Source organism: Buteo buteo, chromosome 6 (genome assembly GCF_964188355.1).
Source record: "Buteo buteo chromosome 6, bButBut1.hap1.1, whole genome shotgun sequence".
Lineage (NCBI taxonomy): Eukaryota > Metazoa > Chordata > Aves > Accipitriformes > Accipitridae > Buteo > Buteo buteo.
Window position 1 is genome coordinate 4,180,255 of NC_134176.1, and position 16,088 is coordinate 4,196,342.

The following is a 16,088-nucleotide window of genomic DNA, read 5'->3' on the forward strand; positions in this document are numbered from 1 at the left end:
ACTGCTACTTAACCAGCAAGAGAAATTGCTGCATTCTTGCTAAAGTGCACATGGAGGGTGCTTGGATTCCCATGTGCGTTCCCTATATGTCAGTGCATGGAGCGAGGGTGTAGAAACAATGGTCCGTTTCATCTATCAGATTCCAGCACTGTACAAAACATTCCTCCTCCTCTGACTTGGCACTGGTACCCCACCTCTTCCTTCCAAAAGAATGTGCAAGTCCCAGTTCAATGGGAAAAAAAAAAATCTAGCTCTTCAGCAAAGCTATTCAATATCATATGCTGCAAAGCACTGCTCTCTGTCATCTATATTGTCACTCTAGTCTAGGGCAAAGCTGCTCTCCTTTCTTATAATCAGGCTTTACACAGACCCTTACATTTTTGCAGTTTGGACAAAAAGCTTTCTCATCTTCAAATACAATAGAAACAGATATTCACAGTGAAATCCTTTAAACTGAATACATAACCTTTAACCCTGTCCATATGATATTCCTGTAACGAGCATCTGAAGTACACAATTATGGTCTTTCTGCTTCAGAAAGAAATCAGAAAGTGACTGTCAGCTTACACTTGCTAGCAGATGCTTAAAAGATGTTTTCATTAATTCACCTTAGGCAAGTACAGACTAGGCAAAAATCTCAAAAGGTAAATAGTTTCAGTGGTTACACAGTGCATGGCTTTTGTTCCATCGCTTCTATTGATAAACACAAGATTAACAGTGTCCACAGACAGATGCTTTCTTCTTGGAGGGCACTGTTCTTTGCTATGTATTTTCTTACACATGCGAGCCTTTCAACATGGCCTTCCAGCTCTGGAAATGCTTACAAAGATAAAGTACCAATAGCTGGGTACCTTAATGGGTGGCACCAGACCAATACCAAAGCAGTGAATGCTAAAAATCAAAACTAAGTCTTCTAAAAATAAAGCCCTTTAAACTGCAGCCATTAAACTCTCAGTGCTGTTGCAAAGTGGCTGAAGAGAAGACTGCCATGCAATGAAACTTACTGGGAATAGAGGACTAAAATCTTTCTAGAAAACATTTATTAATTTTGGTGTTTCTCCTTGAAGCAGGAGTGGAGTACTTCACATATATTCCTCTAAATGTTTAACAACAGAGTAGACATGTTTAAGAACATGACCTTTCAGGACAGCACTTTTCTCCTGGATATGAGTCATAAACAGAAGACTTAATGCATTTATTTGTATTTCAAGCAGAAGCTGAGCCAAATAGTCATCCATTCAAATTAAGACTGCAGTATTTTCAGAATTAAAAAAAACAACCTGAATGAGCCAACAGAAGTGAGGCAGCGCAGCTCTTTTGCACATAGGTAAGTGTGGGGGACGAATGTTGTTTAGTGGTGATGTTAAATCAGAAGACACAGAAAGCAATTATAATTTATGTTTCTGTGCTGCCTTTCAGCCTGGAGGATCCCAAACATCCTTCCAGAGCAAGGAAATACAGACCTCTGCAGCAGCCTCTACCCACCCGTTTCTGCACCCAGGAACGTTCTGCAGCCTTAGCCGACAAAGGGAATAGAGACTTACACCAGTATTACATGGGGAATTTAACCGGGCAGTTCTGTGTTCAACTACTATGGCACATTTCTGCATTCAGTTTAAAGGCTTCCTCCTCTCAGATAAGGCTGCACGTCAGCATCCCATTAAGCTCTCATAGTTCTTGTACATGTGGTACATATCAGTAGTACCTGACAAATAATTTGTGATAGTTGTTATCAACATTGACATCACCGTCAGGTGATGCTACATAGAAAATACAAGGTCAAGTACATGCTGCAGCTTCTTCTGGAAGAGTTTCTGTAACCCTGGGTGAATGAGAAGTGCTAAGGAATCCTGAAGCACTCTGGGCCAGCACATTGACAAATCCAGATTTAAATTAATTTCCTTTTCAGTACTAGGGAGCAACCATGATATGCCCTGCCCTCCTCTTCCCCACTGTGATTGAAAATCATCCTACAACATGGTTATTTTCATGCACCATGGAGTCATAAAGTGGTAGGTATCACACCACTCCCCATGTTTTCATGTTCTTCAGCCCCTTTAGACTTTTAACTCCAATTCCTCTTATGTAGCTGGTGGGGAGAAGGCTGTGCTTCTAAGCTTTACATTTACAATGGCGTGTTGGCTTTGCTTTTAACCCATGCACCTCCTATTGATTTAGCAGTTTATTCAATTATGCCGTCTGAGGAGAAGTAGAGCAAGAGAGACAAAGATACCTCACCCTCAAGTTCCCACTCTGGTGGCTTGCCCAATATATTATTAGAGTACAACACACTCTGTATCTTCAGGTTTGTTTTTTTTTTCCCTCCCAAAAGGGTCAGTCAATCACACAGATCATTTCCTCTGATATTAAATACCAGCCAAGTTAGCTGCTCTATTTATTTTTGCACTTGTCTTGCCAAAAGCTACCTTTGTGCTTGCTCAACATCAAGCAAGCTTAACTCTGCTTCATGTAGGACTAGTGACTTTATCTCATCCTGGGAAGCTTAATTTGTTTCATTCCATAAAAGAGGCAACACATCGACAGTGGCTAGCCTTTTTCATTACAGCTGTACATGCCCATTTCGTCGTGTAATACAACCTAAGGAGATCAGTGACCAAAGACTCCAGTCTCCTGCGTCGCAATTTGTGGATCAAGCACTTGCAGTTAATAGGAACTCGTGATCAAACCAGAGCTCTGCTCTGCCATGAAGAGCCAAGGTGCTGGTAGTTGGTACCTACAAAGCAGTTAGATCTCTTTCAACAAGCTATTCACCCTCAGTAAGCTGGACTGGCTTGCTGATGAGCAATCATCTTTCAAGCATCCTGTTGAAATCCTCCCTTGGCAGAAGCACTTTGCCATCACATTCATGGAAAACCTCTCTCTTTCTGAAGCTCTGTCTCGGGCACGGTACTTAAGCAATGGGAGTCACTAGTGTAAAGCTGCACAGAAACAAAACATTTTCCTTTAAGAAAAAGGATGTACTGCAATGAAAAATTACTTAGCAGTAATTTAGATAGATACAGTCCTCTCTTCTGCCCCCTGTCTTTTCCCCTCCTTTCCTGCTCCCTCTAAAAATCATCTGTTGAAAAAAATCTTCAGTTTAAACACAACTGAGTGAAGAATAATCTTTCACAGAACTGGAGGAGTATCAGCCTGACTTCAGCTTCCTTGATAGTTGAGATAATAGCGCGATACATGCTTCTAAGCAGTGATGAAAAGGAGAAGGCTATGACAAATTGAATTATGGTTAGTTTCCTCTTTTTTATGGCTCAAGGTTGACCCTGGCTTCTAGGAGTCCTGAACTCAGAAGGAAAGAAAAATGGCAAGTTAAGAAACAATAATCTATTTTGTTCTCATCTATCATGTCACATTTTTATGGTTTAATATTTCAAGATATAGTCGATCAACTAGAAAGTGTTGTACATCGCACCAAGAAGCTAGAAAATGCCTTTTTCCAATGATAAGAAATTCTAGCAATTTGTACAGCTGATTAGCAAGCAATTTATTTCATGAGACTAAAAGTAACTTGTGCTAACTGTCAGACCAGAATAATTTGGAAGGAAAATCCACTGCTGGAGGAAATTCAATCAGATTTGCTCAGAGATGTGACATGTTAGAAGTAGTCCCCAAGGAAAATGGATTAGTCAACAAAGTAGAAGTGAAATTGTTTAAAATACATGATTAATGTAATTTGCCAAACGGCTTTTACCTTCCCACATAGTTATACGTGTGTGTGTAATATATTAACAATCTATATACAGGTTTATATGCTTACATATAAACATGTATATTTGTAATAAATAGTAATATATGAATACAGTAACATGTTTACACACACATACACACACTTCAACCAATACATTAAAATTATTCTACCAACATCATGTGTAGGGACATGGAAAAAAAAAAAAGTAAGCAGAATAACCCATATTGCAGGTGTGTTTTTACAGCAAGTAGAACATTCAGTAAAAACCTCTCGAACATACATACCTTAAATTTTAAGACAGGTGGTTTTGATATGGTGGATGCCTTTAACTCACGTAACCTCTCTTCTATCTCTCTCAACCTAGAAAATAGAGATCTTTTCTGAGATCCAATAAAAAATGTAGCCTTAACCTCTCTGATCCAAACAGGCATTCCTGTGGGGTCCAACAGTTTTGTCTGCTGGGAAAAGAGAGTGATGGCATCAGTATTTCTTGGAGGCAGTCCAACTGATTAAGAGTCAGTATATGTGAAATCCTGTTTCTCTGACCACAGAAGGAATCAATCAATATACGAGTTTCCTTGTTCACCACCCCAAGCATCTGCCCAATCTCCTTCCTCAGGAGTAGGTGACTCCTGTCCTGTTTCCTTGGTGCTTTTGCAGCCAAATTACCTATTTTGGTTTTGGTTTGGTTTTTGGTTTTTTTTTAATAAAAAACCCCAAAGCCACAGGAAACTCCACGGCCAAGCATTATGGAGTTCTGTATTGTGGCAGAATATCTGGAGAACAGTGTCCCACCCTTTCAACTGTCATTAAAAAAGGTTGTTCACCTGTTCTTCTAGTTAGCCTGAATTAAAAAAGGAGCTACAATATAAAGCGCTCATATGGACTGGTAAAACTGTCCCCAGTCCCAGCACTAGAACATTATGCCCTCTTCAGAGCAGGAAAATACCACCTCCTCAAGTTCTGCAAAAGCATTACGTAAACAAATATGTTAAGCTTAACCTCTGCCATCCTGACTAGAAAGAAGCAAGTCTGGAGCTGAAACTTCCGAAAGACTTCCCAGTACTTTCCAAAAAGTTTGTATGCTTTAGGGAATGTGATTCAGTCTTAAAAAAGACGGCATGCAGAATTCTTAACTCTTGTGAACTGCTGTCGAAGGTTTCCAATGCACAACCTCACATGCTGTATGTATGTTATTCTACAATGTAGAATATTTATACATGCTACGACACACCCTACTCAGGCATAAGCATTTCCAGAAATCCACTACGTGTTTGCCATCCTTAAAACACTAGAAATCCAGAAGTTATAGGATGTCAGTAGTACGTTTTCCATTATTTCAGACTGAATTGCACTAAGGTGGCTCACAAAATGGAGAGCCACTCTTATCTATACAGAAGTGCCAGTGTCAAATGATACTTGGATGCAACCTGAAGCACTTCAGAGGATGCCTAAGGAGCTGGAGTCTGAGTGTGAAAATGGTAATTTTTCCCTGATCATATGCTAGTGATACGCCTGGAGGGTCATCTTACCACTGGACAACCTCATTAGGTTTCTTACTTCCCTTCTCTCAGAAAGATTACACTTTATCCAGCCTCGCAGCTGACAGAGATGTCCTGTACCAATCCCCGATTACACACATCTTGATTTCAAGCACTGCAGGAGATCTGATGCTATATTAATGCTTCCAAAGTACCGCCAATACTAAGATAGGTTTCAAGAAGGAACCAAAAAGATCTGTGACCATGATTTATCCTCACTTCCCACTGGAAAGACTGAAGCTCAAGCTACTATTATTAGATTCTCTATCTGTGGGTGTCTCATAGCACCTCGATCTTCAGGTTAGGACAGAGAAGTCACCTTAACACTGCGGAGACATCATGATGATCTGCAAGGTCCCCTAACTGAGAATCCCTACCAACACTTGCAAAGTGCTGAAACCGAGATCCTGTTTGTCACAGTGGGCAGTGCTGCTTTGCACTCCAAACAGCACGAACGTTTCTAGATGGCATCAGGAAGAAGCTCGTAAATGATCCGCAGCAGAGTAGCAAACCCATAAGCCCAATAACAGCAATTACAACATCTGTATCCAGCTGGTGGAGCTCCATTTCCAAGCTGAGCCTAGGAGAAAACTTCTCATTTTTCTCTAGAAACTTAGGAATTTCACTGCTCAGGTTCTGCTCAGTATTACAGCTCACTGCCTACCCGCAAGGTACTTGGTTGTGTTTCTCCTCAAGTATCTGGAAGGCTAATGGCCTGACCTTCTCCTTTCTTCCTGGCTGTGATCTGCTCCCGGTCCATCTGGCCAGTGAGCAGTAACTAGTTGCTTGGTTCTGGTACAGCCCATAGGATGTGGATTCAGAGCTCCTATTAGCAATGCCAGCTGCCTGTGCCTGCTCAGTTCTGTGTTTAGCATTTACCACTGCCATTCAGCACCAGCAGAAGACATCAGCCACAAAAGATAACAGCCATGGTGGGTTCTGGAAACACTCAAGGGGTGTCATCTAGGGATGTGGTTTTCTCCTTTAATAATCAGAAGTGGATGCATTACCGTTGTTTAGTTATGTAAAGTTCTTCAAGTAAACGTTGCTCCTCATAGCTCATCCAACGGTCTTCAAGTTCCTCCTCCTCCTCCTTCTGCAGCAACTGTTCATAAAGCCTGACTGGGTTCCAGCCAGTCATGATGTCGTAGGTGATGACGCAGCCCAGCGAGTGGGACACAATCGAGACCTTCCCTCCTTTCTCCTCAAACTCTGGATTCCGGGAGCAGAAAAGCGTGTAGAGCCGGTTCAGCTCCTGCTGCAGCCCTTTCACCAGCTGTTTCAAGAACGTAAGGAAATAAAGTTTAATATCAACATCTTATCACTCCTGTTCATGTTCACGTATCTTCACGTACTACACTGAGCACCTTCTCGAGCATGATAGTCTGTTCACTTAGGCTGGGAAGATGAGCAAAATCTTATGGTCAGCAGCAACGGTTTGGTTGACTGTCGCTGACTCCAGTGGTTCATCTCTCCCCTCCAGACCCAGCAGTAACCACCACACAGGACATGTGGTGGCCCTAGAACTGCTACACTACACAGCCCAAGGCATTAAATTGAAATAAACCCTTAAACAAATGACAGCTGTGCCTAAAGTACTTAACAGCATCCTCTGAGGTGAGCAATAGCAAGGTACTTGGTTTTCACTACCGGTCCATTAGCACAACAGCAACTGTTAACACAGCTGTATTTCCCTTATTGCTTGTTTTTCTACCTTTCACAGCACTGAATGTTCCTCCTGTGTCACAGGTTCAGCTCCTTTTTTAACCTAAGAGGGCTGGAAGGAGCCTGAGCCACACATGATCTAGAATCAGCTCACATCTCTGCCGCAAGCTTGGCACATAACCCCAGAGAAGTCACACTCTCTCTTCTCGTTTATCAAAGTGAGCAACAGCATTCCTACCTCATTGCAGGGGACTGGGAAAATAAATCCACTAATATGGATATGCTCAGATACTACAGTGACAGCCTAAATGGGTTCTGGGAAAATATCCTCAAATTGCTTTTGGATCTCTGTAAAGCATACTTGAACTCATCAAGTCTTTCATTATTCTGCCCACTGCTTGGCTACAAGGAGATGCAGCTTTCTGTCCTACTTCCCGCCCTACCATACCCCACCTATCATAATTTCTTCCAAAGGAATCAGAATAAAATGATGCTGCTGAAGAATAAAAAGCCTTATCTCAGGCAAAAGGAAGATATGGGATGAGAAAAAGCACAAATGGGACAGGCAGAGCCAGAATTTGAGCATTTGATATAAACAATGCTAAGAAAAACAGTTTTCTGGTTATAGGTTTCTAGGAGGGTTTTGGGGGGAAAACAAGGAATGCAACACAGTTCTCAGACATCACAGGCGAATCCTATAGTACTACTGCAATAAATATATATTGGTCCTATGTTAACTGAATATCCGAGAGGCTTACCCACTTCAAATAGTACACTAGGGTGCAAACGCACAAAAATGTTCAGATTCACAGAAAGTATTTTTTAGAGAGAAACGTTGAAAGGCATGAGATTTAGGAACTAGACAATACAAAAAAGGCAGCTTTGCTTGTGAAACTCAGCATGGTAACTGGGCAATGCTTCCAGACTACAGCGTAAAGGAGGACAAACAAGAAATTGCAAATCATTCCCTTGTTAGCAACAGGAAATTAAAGCTGTAGAACATGTAATTTGAACATGATTTTTCAAGAGCCTGAATCATTACTGAATATAAATATGAATGGCACTAGGACTGTCAGTGTTTGATACACATTTTACTGAGTGAGAACCCACACAACAAACCCTGTGCCTAAAGCACTGTGAAATGATTAACAAAGCCTTGCAACAGCTTGGAGAAGTAAGTATCATAATACCCATTTTCAAGTATTTTTGACTCTGATGCTGCCTATTCTTGCGTTTGGCTCTATACAGACTTTGGGCACTGCTTTCACACATGAACAAACAGGCAGGGGTTTTAGCAAGAGTTCGAGCTGAAAATAGAAATCAGGACTAGCTTTGGCTGGCTGGCGTTTTCTCCATTTAAAAAGGTTTTGATTAAAACCCAGAAAAAAATAGCAGAGATCTGTTGAAGCGAAGTGTTTTGAGATTCCTGCCAGGAGCTCAGGGAATGCTGATACCCAGCAGTTTGCGTGGCTGGCTACCGTGGTACCCTCCAAGGGAGCCAACACACATCGTCCTGCCCTTGTGGACCTCAGCAGGGAGCCTGGGACCCCCCAGCCATAGAGCAGACACTCTGGGTGGAGTGCTGGCTTCAGGTTGCAGGTTGCATTGGTAAAAAATGCCAAGCAAACTAGTGCTGGAATCACCACAGCTTCCAGCATCCCTGTCAGTACAGCAGGGAGATGAGTAATGCCATCTTGTTTCAAAAAATCCTAAATAAGCTGTATTAATATATCTCAGTGTCCCCAAATTTTTCCTCTGGTGGGAAAAGTAGGATGCACAACAACTCAACTGCTTCCCTTGATTTCTTGTTGCATAAAAGCCATTGTTCCCAATGTTCTGCCCAACTTGTTTGACAGCCCTATACCCTACTCCTGCACAGCTTATTTCCCTGGAAAAGCAGGTATCTTCCAGGAAGAATGATATTATGTCAGGCTCCCACACAGCCCATAGGCACAGAGTGGGGAATTAATCTTCTGGCATCATGGCATTTCATTACAAAGGTCTTGTTCTTTCGCAATCTAGGGGCATGAGACAGAATATTCTTGGAAAGTCCTAGTTGGACGCAGAGTCCAACCCTGTTTTTAACTGCTCTGCTCCTTAAAAACATGTTGTTACTGAGAAGTTAGGCAAAAACATGGACAGCAACTAAGTTACTGTGCAGGGATTTCCAAATAGCTGCGTATTTGGAAGTTTGCAGGCCAGATTCCAAGCATCTAATTCAACTAAATGATCTGATTGAGATGGTTTCTAAACTCCAAATCACTAGTTACCTAACTTAATTGTAGAGTAGAAGGTCTGCTGTAGTAAAGCCTCTAGATTTTCAGGCACTATGAATGGTCTGGTTTGCTGCTATGACAAAACCAGAAGCCTTCCACCTGCAGTGAGCACTTGTGGGTGTTTGTTTTCTTGCCAACAGTTCTGTATCAGTACTAAGATTAGAAACTGAACGTTTTGGTATATAGTAAGGAGAAAAAAAAAGGAAAGGAAAAGAAAAAGCATCTTCATTTTAAGTCCCAGCTAAAAAATTATTTGGTTAAGCAGTATATGAAGATAATATTTAATCCTGACTTGCTTTCTTAGTCTTACAAAGCATACAATATTCTAACTTGTAAAAGAAAAGCTTGGTTTGAAAAGGGCTTTAGTCCAGCAAGTGTAACATGAAGTGCTTTCAAATCTCTTTTGTAGCTACAGCTTGATATATACCTTAACACTCCATATAAAAATACCTTCTAAAAACACCAATTTGCTTTATATTTGTTAAAATCAGTGACTTTTTTCATTGAAATTAAACATGAAAAAGATAACTACCTGTCAAATTTTCTCTCCTAAACGGCATCGCTGTAATTAAAACTAACTTTTAAGAGCTGATCTTTTTTTTTTTATCCACAGCTTGTCTTTTTGCTCACCCAGAGCTTGCTGACAGCTTCTCCTGCTCTCACTGCACCTACATCCAATGACCTCCCAATTAAGGGAGCCCTTTCGCCCTGGTTTCCCTGGTGCTTCTGCCAACCCCAAGCCTCACCACCTGCTGGTCCATGGGATCCATTATGTGCTTAGGAAGCACCTGCTGCTTCTGCCTGAAAACAGGAAAGCAGGAATCATCCAGGAAAAAAAGAAAAAAAAAGAAGGAGTAGTGGAATCCAACATGACCAGACCCCTCTCTCTCTTTCCATCTCCCTCTTGCCTCCTCCATCCCAGTTCCCACCTTATTTTGGGGACCCATGGGCCTGAACGTTCACAGAGAGCTGTTTTTCCAGCCACCCAGCAGTGCTGTTCTTTGGCAGCCCCCCCAGCAGGGCTTTCAGTAGGGCTTTCCCTACAAAAAGGCTAGAGTTTCCTTGAGTTTTTGCCCAACCTATATTATCATCTCCTAAGGCTTCTTGCACAGACTAAACAAGCTCAAATAACTCACAAAAGAATAAATGTGGCAGCAGTTGATTGAGTTGATTTTTTTTTTCCTGTGCAGCTGCTCCCACAAACACTGCTTGCTGCTCTGACTGCTAATCTGCTGGCTGCTCCGCTCTGCTCCGTTACCCTCAGCTCTTCCAGAAGGACCAGTGAAATGCAGCACACTTATGTGTCTGTTACTGAACGGATCAAGCCACCATAACAAAAGGAACACTTCCTATTTCTTCAAAAAATAGCCATATCAATCCCTTCCTCCCAGCTGACCTTTCTACCACAGCATTAGTTTAGCATCAGCCTGAAGACACTGCAATATTTGAAAGAAAGTACAGAAAATCTTCCCGCATTCCTATTTTCTTCCCCAGAAAAGTCCTTTCTCCCTGTTCTGATTTTTAGGGAAAAGTTTCCTAAGCACCTTTTGGAGACCAATTGTTTCAGTGCAAAAGTTTAGAGCCAGATTAAAATACCACTGCCAATATTCATACATACCCAGAGAAAATGAAATACAAATAAAGCAGGACTTTGCAATGCCCAAAACCTTTAATGCAATCAAATTTCTGGGACTGATTTTATGGCAGGTCATCATCAGGCACATGAAGCACCCCACAATTCTTCGGCTGGGGAGAGAGCCCTTATGTACTACCACATTTTCAGACCTGCTCAGTATGGTCAGAAGCACAGACACTCGAGGCACAGCCTTTGATACAGTTTGACAGAGCAGCATCGAAGAAATGGATGCGTTTTCCTATATGTTCTAGTCTGGTCCCAAAGGGCAAGGGAGAGACTTGACTTCCAGCAGTCAAAGATCTCAGCAAAACAGGGTGAATGGAGAAAACACCACTGGACAGCTTCTGAGATGTGGTACGCTGCTGTTTCCCTGTGAAGCTCTTCTGGGAACATGTTTCATTTTTGCTTCACAAAAAGGAGATTGATTGCTAGCTGCCTGAAGCTCCCATTATCAGCTGAAGTTTTGCCAATAAATCTTCCATGCAGGAAACTCAAGCCCGCAGGATCAAGTTGCTCAGAAGTCACTAGCTTATATTCTGACAAACTGAGGTTAAATGCTCTATGCCCTTCACAAACCAAATCAAAGGCAGAGTAAGGAATGGTCTTTCCGCACGTTCATGGAGAGCCAGTGTGACAGCCGCGCAATTCGAGGGGAAGCCAAAAACCAGACTGTTGACCAAGGAATGGGCTGCTGGACTTGATCAGGCCAAAAATCCCCTCTGCTTTCCAGTTACATGCCTGCTTGGCATATGGCTTCCAAGAAGTCAAAAAATAACAGCCCGTTCCACCCATTCAGGAATCCTGGTGGCAAAGGCATGTGTTTTATAAAGACAAGATGGGAGTCTGGGTCAGATGAGACATACCACTGTCATCTCAGGCAGAAGAAGGAGCTGTGGCAAGGCTGATAATAAGGGCAGAAAGATCATGTCCCTAATCACCTCCTTGGTATTGGGTAAGCCTGAACTGCTGGATCATGATGGGGAGCAAGTCACTGTGTAAGCAGTGAAACATCCAGAGCTGCTGTCTGCCTCAGCTGAAGCCCTTTTGCGCAGAACATTAACAGCATCCTGTGCTGAGCTGGAAAAAAACAAACCTCTAAATCCCCGGCAGCAGCATCCAAAACAGCTGTTCATTCCTCCTCTGACGCAAAAGAAGCCTTGCGAGACACCAGCATAAATAACCATGCCTGTTTCTTGCAAAGCAGAAGGAAGTCGGCTGCGTGCGTGGTGGACAAACACTTCCCGGACCCACACCAAGGAGATCCAACAGGAGGAAGAACTTCACCCCCTGCCCATTCTAGCGGGCAGATCGCTGGGGTCGAAGGGGCTTTTTGGTGCATGCTGAAAGTTCCACGGTAGAAAATTACATTTTCCTCTCAATATCCAGGAAATCGGGTTTTTTTTTTCAAGAAAACAAGGAGTACAAAACCCTTGCTGACACCCTGAGCACAGAAGTAACACAGAGCATGCACTGCTCTTGCTCAAATCCTCAATGACCCACTTGCTGCCAAAACTTGGATATAGCCCTCCAGTCCCAACCTCTTTGATCTGTCAAAGCCAACAAAAACACTTGCTCTCCTCTCAGGCTATGGTGATTGTCCTCTTCTGAGACTGCTCTCAGCTCTGACCACCCCCTTGCTGTAACTTTCCAAGGTCCTTTCTCTCTGCCGTCTCCACAGGACCCTCACCCACTGGACAATCTTCTCACATGAACAGCTTGAAGCCCAAGGGGAAAAAAAATAACAGACAGCTACATATGAAAAGGGAGTGCAGGAAACCTGACCTCTGCACCCCTCCAGCTTGAATAGCATGACTGGTTTTGTAGGCTTCGTGGGAAAGGAATTTTAAGGAGATCTGAGGAACAGTAAGCTTTGCAAGCAGCTCCCTCCAAATGTCAAGAGAACTTCAGGAGGAAGTGCAAACGCATTTGAAATTCAGCAAGCAGGCAATAAGAACGTGAGCCAACTGGAGGGAGAAGAAGGTCCTTAAAAGCCAGTGAAGAGCTGCAGCTCAGGGATGGATTGTGAAGGACCATGAAAGCAAAGACAAGGAGTGTTTGCTTCACGTGAACCAGAAGAACGTGCCAGCACACAACGCAGGGATGGTGAGACTGTTGACCCTCCAGAATACAACAGTTGTCACGCTCCCTGATGGCATCACTCGCAGATGCCAGGAGACTGTCACAACAACAGATGAGAGGCCAGAATGAGACTCAGCTGTGTGAACAGACAGGAATGGCTGCGTGTCTTAGTGACGTTACAGAAGAAGGATCTGCGGATCTGCCCAGACCCGAGTCTCTCTCTCAGTACCCCTCTTGCTGTTGAAAAGCTGACTCTAACCCATTTTGAACCAAATCACCGTGTTCAGGTTTAGTTTCAGGCAAATCCAGTATTCTATCACTTTAGAAAGTTGAGAATTCAAGGACAATCAAATGAATTAAGCAAGCCAAGAAGGTGCTGCCAAGCAGCTCCTTGACTATTAGGTTCAACAGAACAAGCAAAACCAGTGTTGAAATAGTCTCAGTTAAAAATTTCCTGCTTCACATCCCTCTCGTTTTCAAACACACTTAAAAAAATTGCTTTCTATTCCTGAAACGAGTGCATAAGAGAAGGACATTTCCATTGCAAAACCTCGTATCAAAGAGGGATGAAAGCTCTAGTAAAAGTTAATACTTGTCCCAAATTTCAAGGGTATAGTCATTAATTCTGCATTTTAATATATGTATAACAGCAAACCATCAAGCCGTTTCAAGGTGGACAGTGAAGTCTGCCCAAGGGAGCAATGCTAGGTTGGTTGCATCACGCTGCATTCCCCCTGGCCTCCTAAAGCCCGTCATGTACCTCCAACACCAAGCCCACAGCCACCACGTCCCAGCCCCCAGCTTCTTCGTTCCCTCTCCCCAGCTGGTGGGAAACGTTCAATACCCACCGCGTTCCCCTGCTCTTCAGCTGTCGTGGAAGTAATCCATAAACATCTCCTCCTAATCTTCCGAGGTTACTGCAATATGTGCACTAAATCTTTAGAGATCTTGGGATGATGGATGTAAATAATATTTATCCTGTACTAAAGGCATTTTCTGTCAAGATATATATTAATAATTTATAGAATTACAATTAGCCTGGAAGTAAGTACAGTAAAGATCAGTAAAATAAGCACTTAACAATATGATGAAGGTGACAACACTAAATTTACTATGCATCAATTAGTCTTTTTAATCTTTGTTACAGCCATTTATTATTAAAGAAATATGAAGCTACAATGATACAGATATGAAACGAAGTCACCCACTGAAGACACTAAACCCCAAGATTACATTACCACAGATGGCACTAGCAAGGTCAGAATTAAAATGTGAAATGATTGTTCATTTAGAAATAGGCATGTGTGGATCAAAATATCAATTTATTGCTTTCCCTTATTATCTGTGTAATGTTTAAAGGTGGATTCTGTTTTACTCATTGTGGACCACTGTATAGATGAGGACCTGCAGAGCAAAATTCCCTTGCAGCCACACACAAAAGCCACAGCTGAATCTCTTGGCTGCAGACATCCTCCAGAGTGAACTCTGAGACCAGACTGTCTGAGACATTCATAGGGCTGTACTGAATTTTTAATACTCGTCTGGTATCACATTACATGTCAGAAGTCAGAGGCACCTTTTGGATATTCTCCTACCACACTACAGAAGAAACAAGACTTGAAATCAGAGAGGGGGTTATCCACCACGCTCCTGTAACGCTTAGCAGAGCAATCCAGCTGCATCTGAAGCGGCTCTCTGCCATCTCATGTGAAAGCTGGTACAAGGCTTCTTACCCCCTGAAAGAAGATAGTGGCTGCCCACTTGCAAAACCCTTAGTGAGCCATTTAAAGAGTGGTCAAAAGCTTTAAAGAAGCAGTTATGTTACTTCTAGATGTGGGGAAAATCCTTGGAAGTAGAGAGAGAATTCCTATCAAAGTATTGTTAAGCATTGTCAGGTGAATAGCGGCTTTACTCTTCTCTAGGCTGAACTCGCTGCACTGCTCAATTTATTTCACAGGGGCACAGCAAAGTTTGATTAGCTCCTTTTGAGATACTTCTAGGATTTCTGGATGGAAAGCATTAGAAGTGCCCGCAGTAGACAAAGAATTGGGTTGGTGTGATGAAGTGGTGAGCAAGAATACTAATTCTGAGCGACGTGTGACCACGTGAATACTTGAAGACAAGGCTCATTTCTGAGCTGGAATGAGCACTCGGAGCAAAGTGCCACAAAATGGCTCCACACTGAACATGGGAAAACACCTGTTTTTTCCAGGAGAATGCTCAATGTGATACTATTGTGTTTAAACTCTGCAAAGTTAGGTCACAGAAAATAAAATGGGATGAGGAAGAGTAACCAAAAACCCCCAGACCAACCCCTAACCAAAACAAGTCTCCTTTCTGTAGGTAAAGGCAAAAGAGAAGGTGAAAAAAATATACAAAACCCATTTAATGAATATGGGCTTTACACAACTCCTAACCAAATGAGAAGAATCAAACAAGCAGTCACATCCCTGACAACTCACTGGCAGAACATGAATTCCGTAGCTGAATGAACAATAAGAAAACCTGCATCCCAAACATTTTCACTGCAACACCAAAGACACATTTCAGAAACCTGTTCTTCAAGGTTTTAATATTTCATTTGTAATAGCACTTTCTTTTTTGGACAAATATTTGCAATTCAAATTGTACAACTTTGCTTTAAGAAAGTTATAAGATTTATCAATGCGGTCTGAATGTGGTACGGTAATGATCAACTTGTTGCAAACATTTCAAGAGAATTCACTTGATTCAGTGACGAAAACAACTTAGTCTTTTGTAATCAGATCTAAGCACAGCCACAGCACACTCATTTTACTGTCAATTCTTGTACTTCAGGGACGGTGAAATACCTGCAAAACTACAGTTCTACTGAGCAATGAATTAAATTTTTCATGCATTGTTGGCCAGCATACCTGAACTTCACTCACTAACCCATTTCCCGTAAGATGCCCACAGATATGGCAAGCCCCTAATGCAGTTTAAAAAAAAATCTATTTTAAAGCTGCCAGAGAAGTTGTCATCGCTTGCCACAAAAGTTCATCCTGGCCTCAGTTCCACAACAGACAGAGAAACCTGATACACAGCGGAGAACCCAGGAGCCCTGAACAATGAACTTTTGCATCACTGAGCAATGAGAGAGGTACAGCTTTCGGTACAGCTTTCGGTACAGCTATTGCTACTGTTGGAAGCTTAAAAGGCTCATA

The 16,088-nt window shown here is 42.3% G+C and overlaps 1 protein-coding gene across 2 annotated transcripts in view; it reads right to left on the bottom strand.

Moving 5' to 3' along the window:
* DDHD1 (DDHD domain containing 1) overlaps window positions 1-16,088 on the bottom strand; it is a 68,388-nt gene that overhangs the window by 7,437 nt on the left and 44,863 nt on the right. For both annotated transcript variants that reach the window (XM_075029490.1, XM_075029491.1), the window contains 2 exons: window positions 6,258-6,523; window positions 3,991-4,066 (listed from right to left, as the gene is read on the bottom strand). In XM_075029490.1, the coding sequence (XP_074885591.1) occupies window positions 3,991-4,066; window positions 6,258-6,523 (342 nt within the window). The remainder of the gene's footprint in view (window positions 1-3,990; window positions 4,067-6,257; window positions 6,524-16,088) is intronic.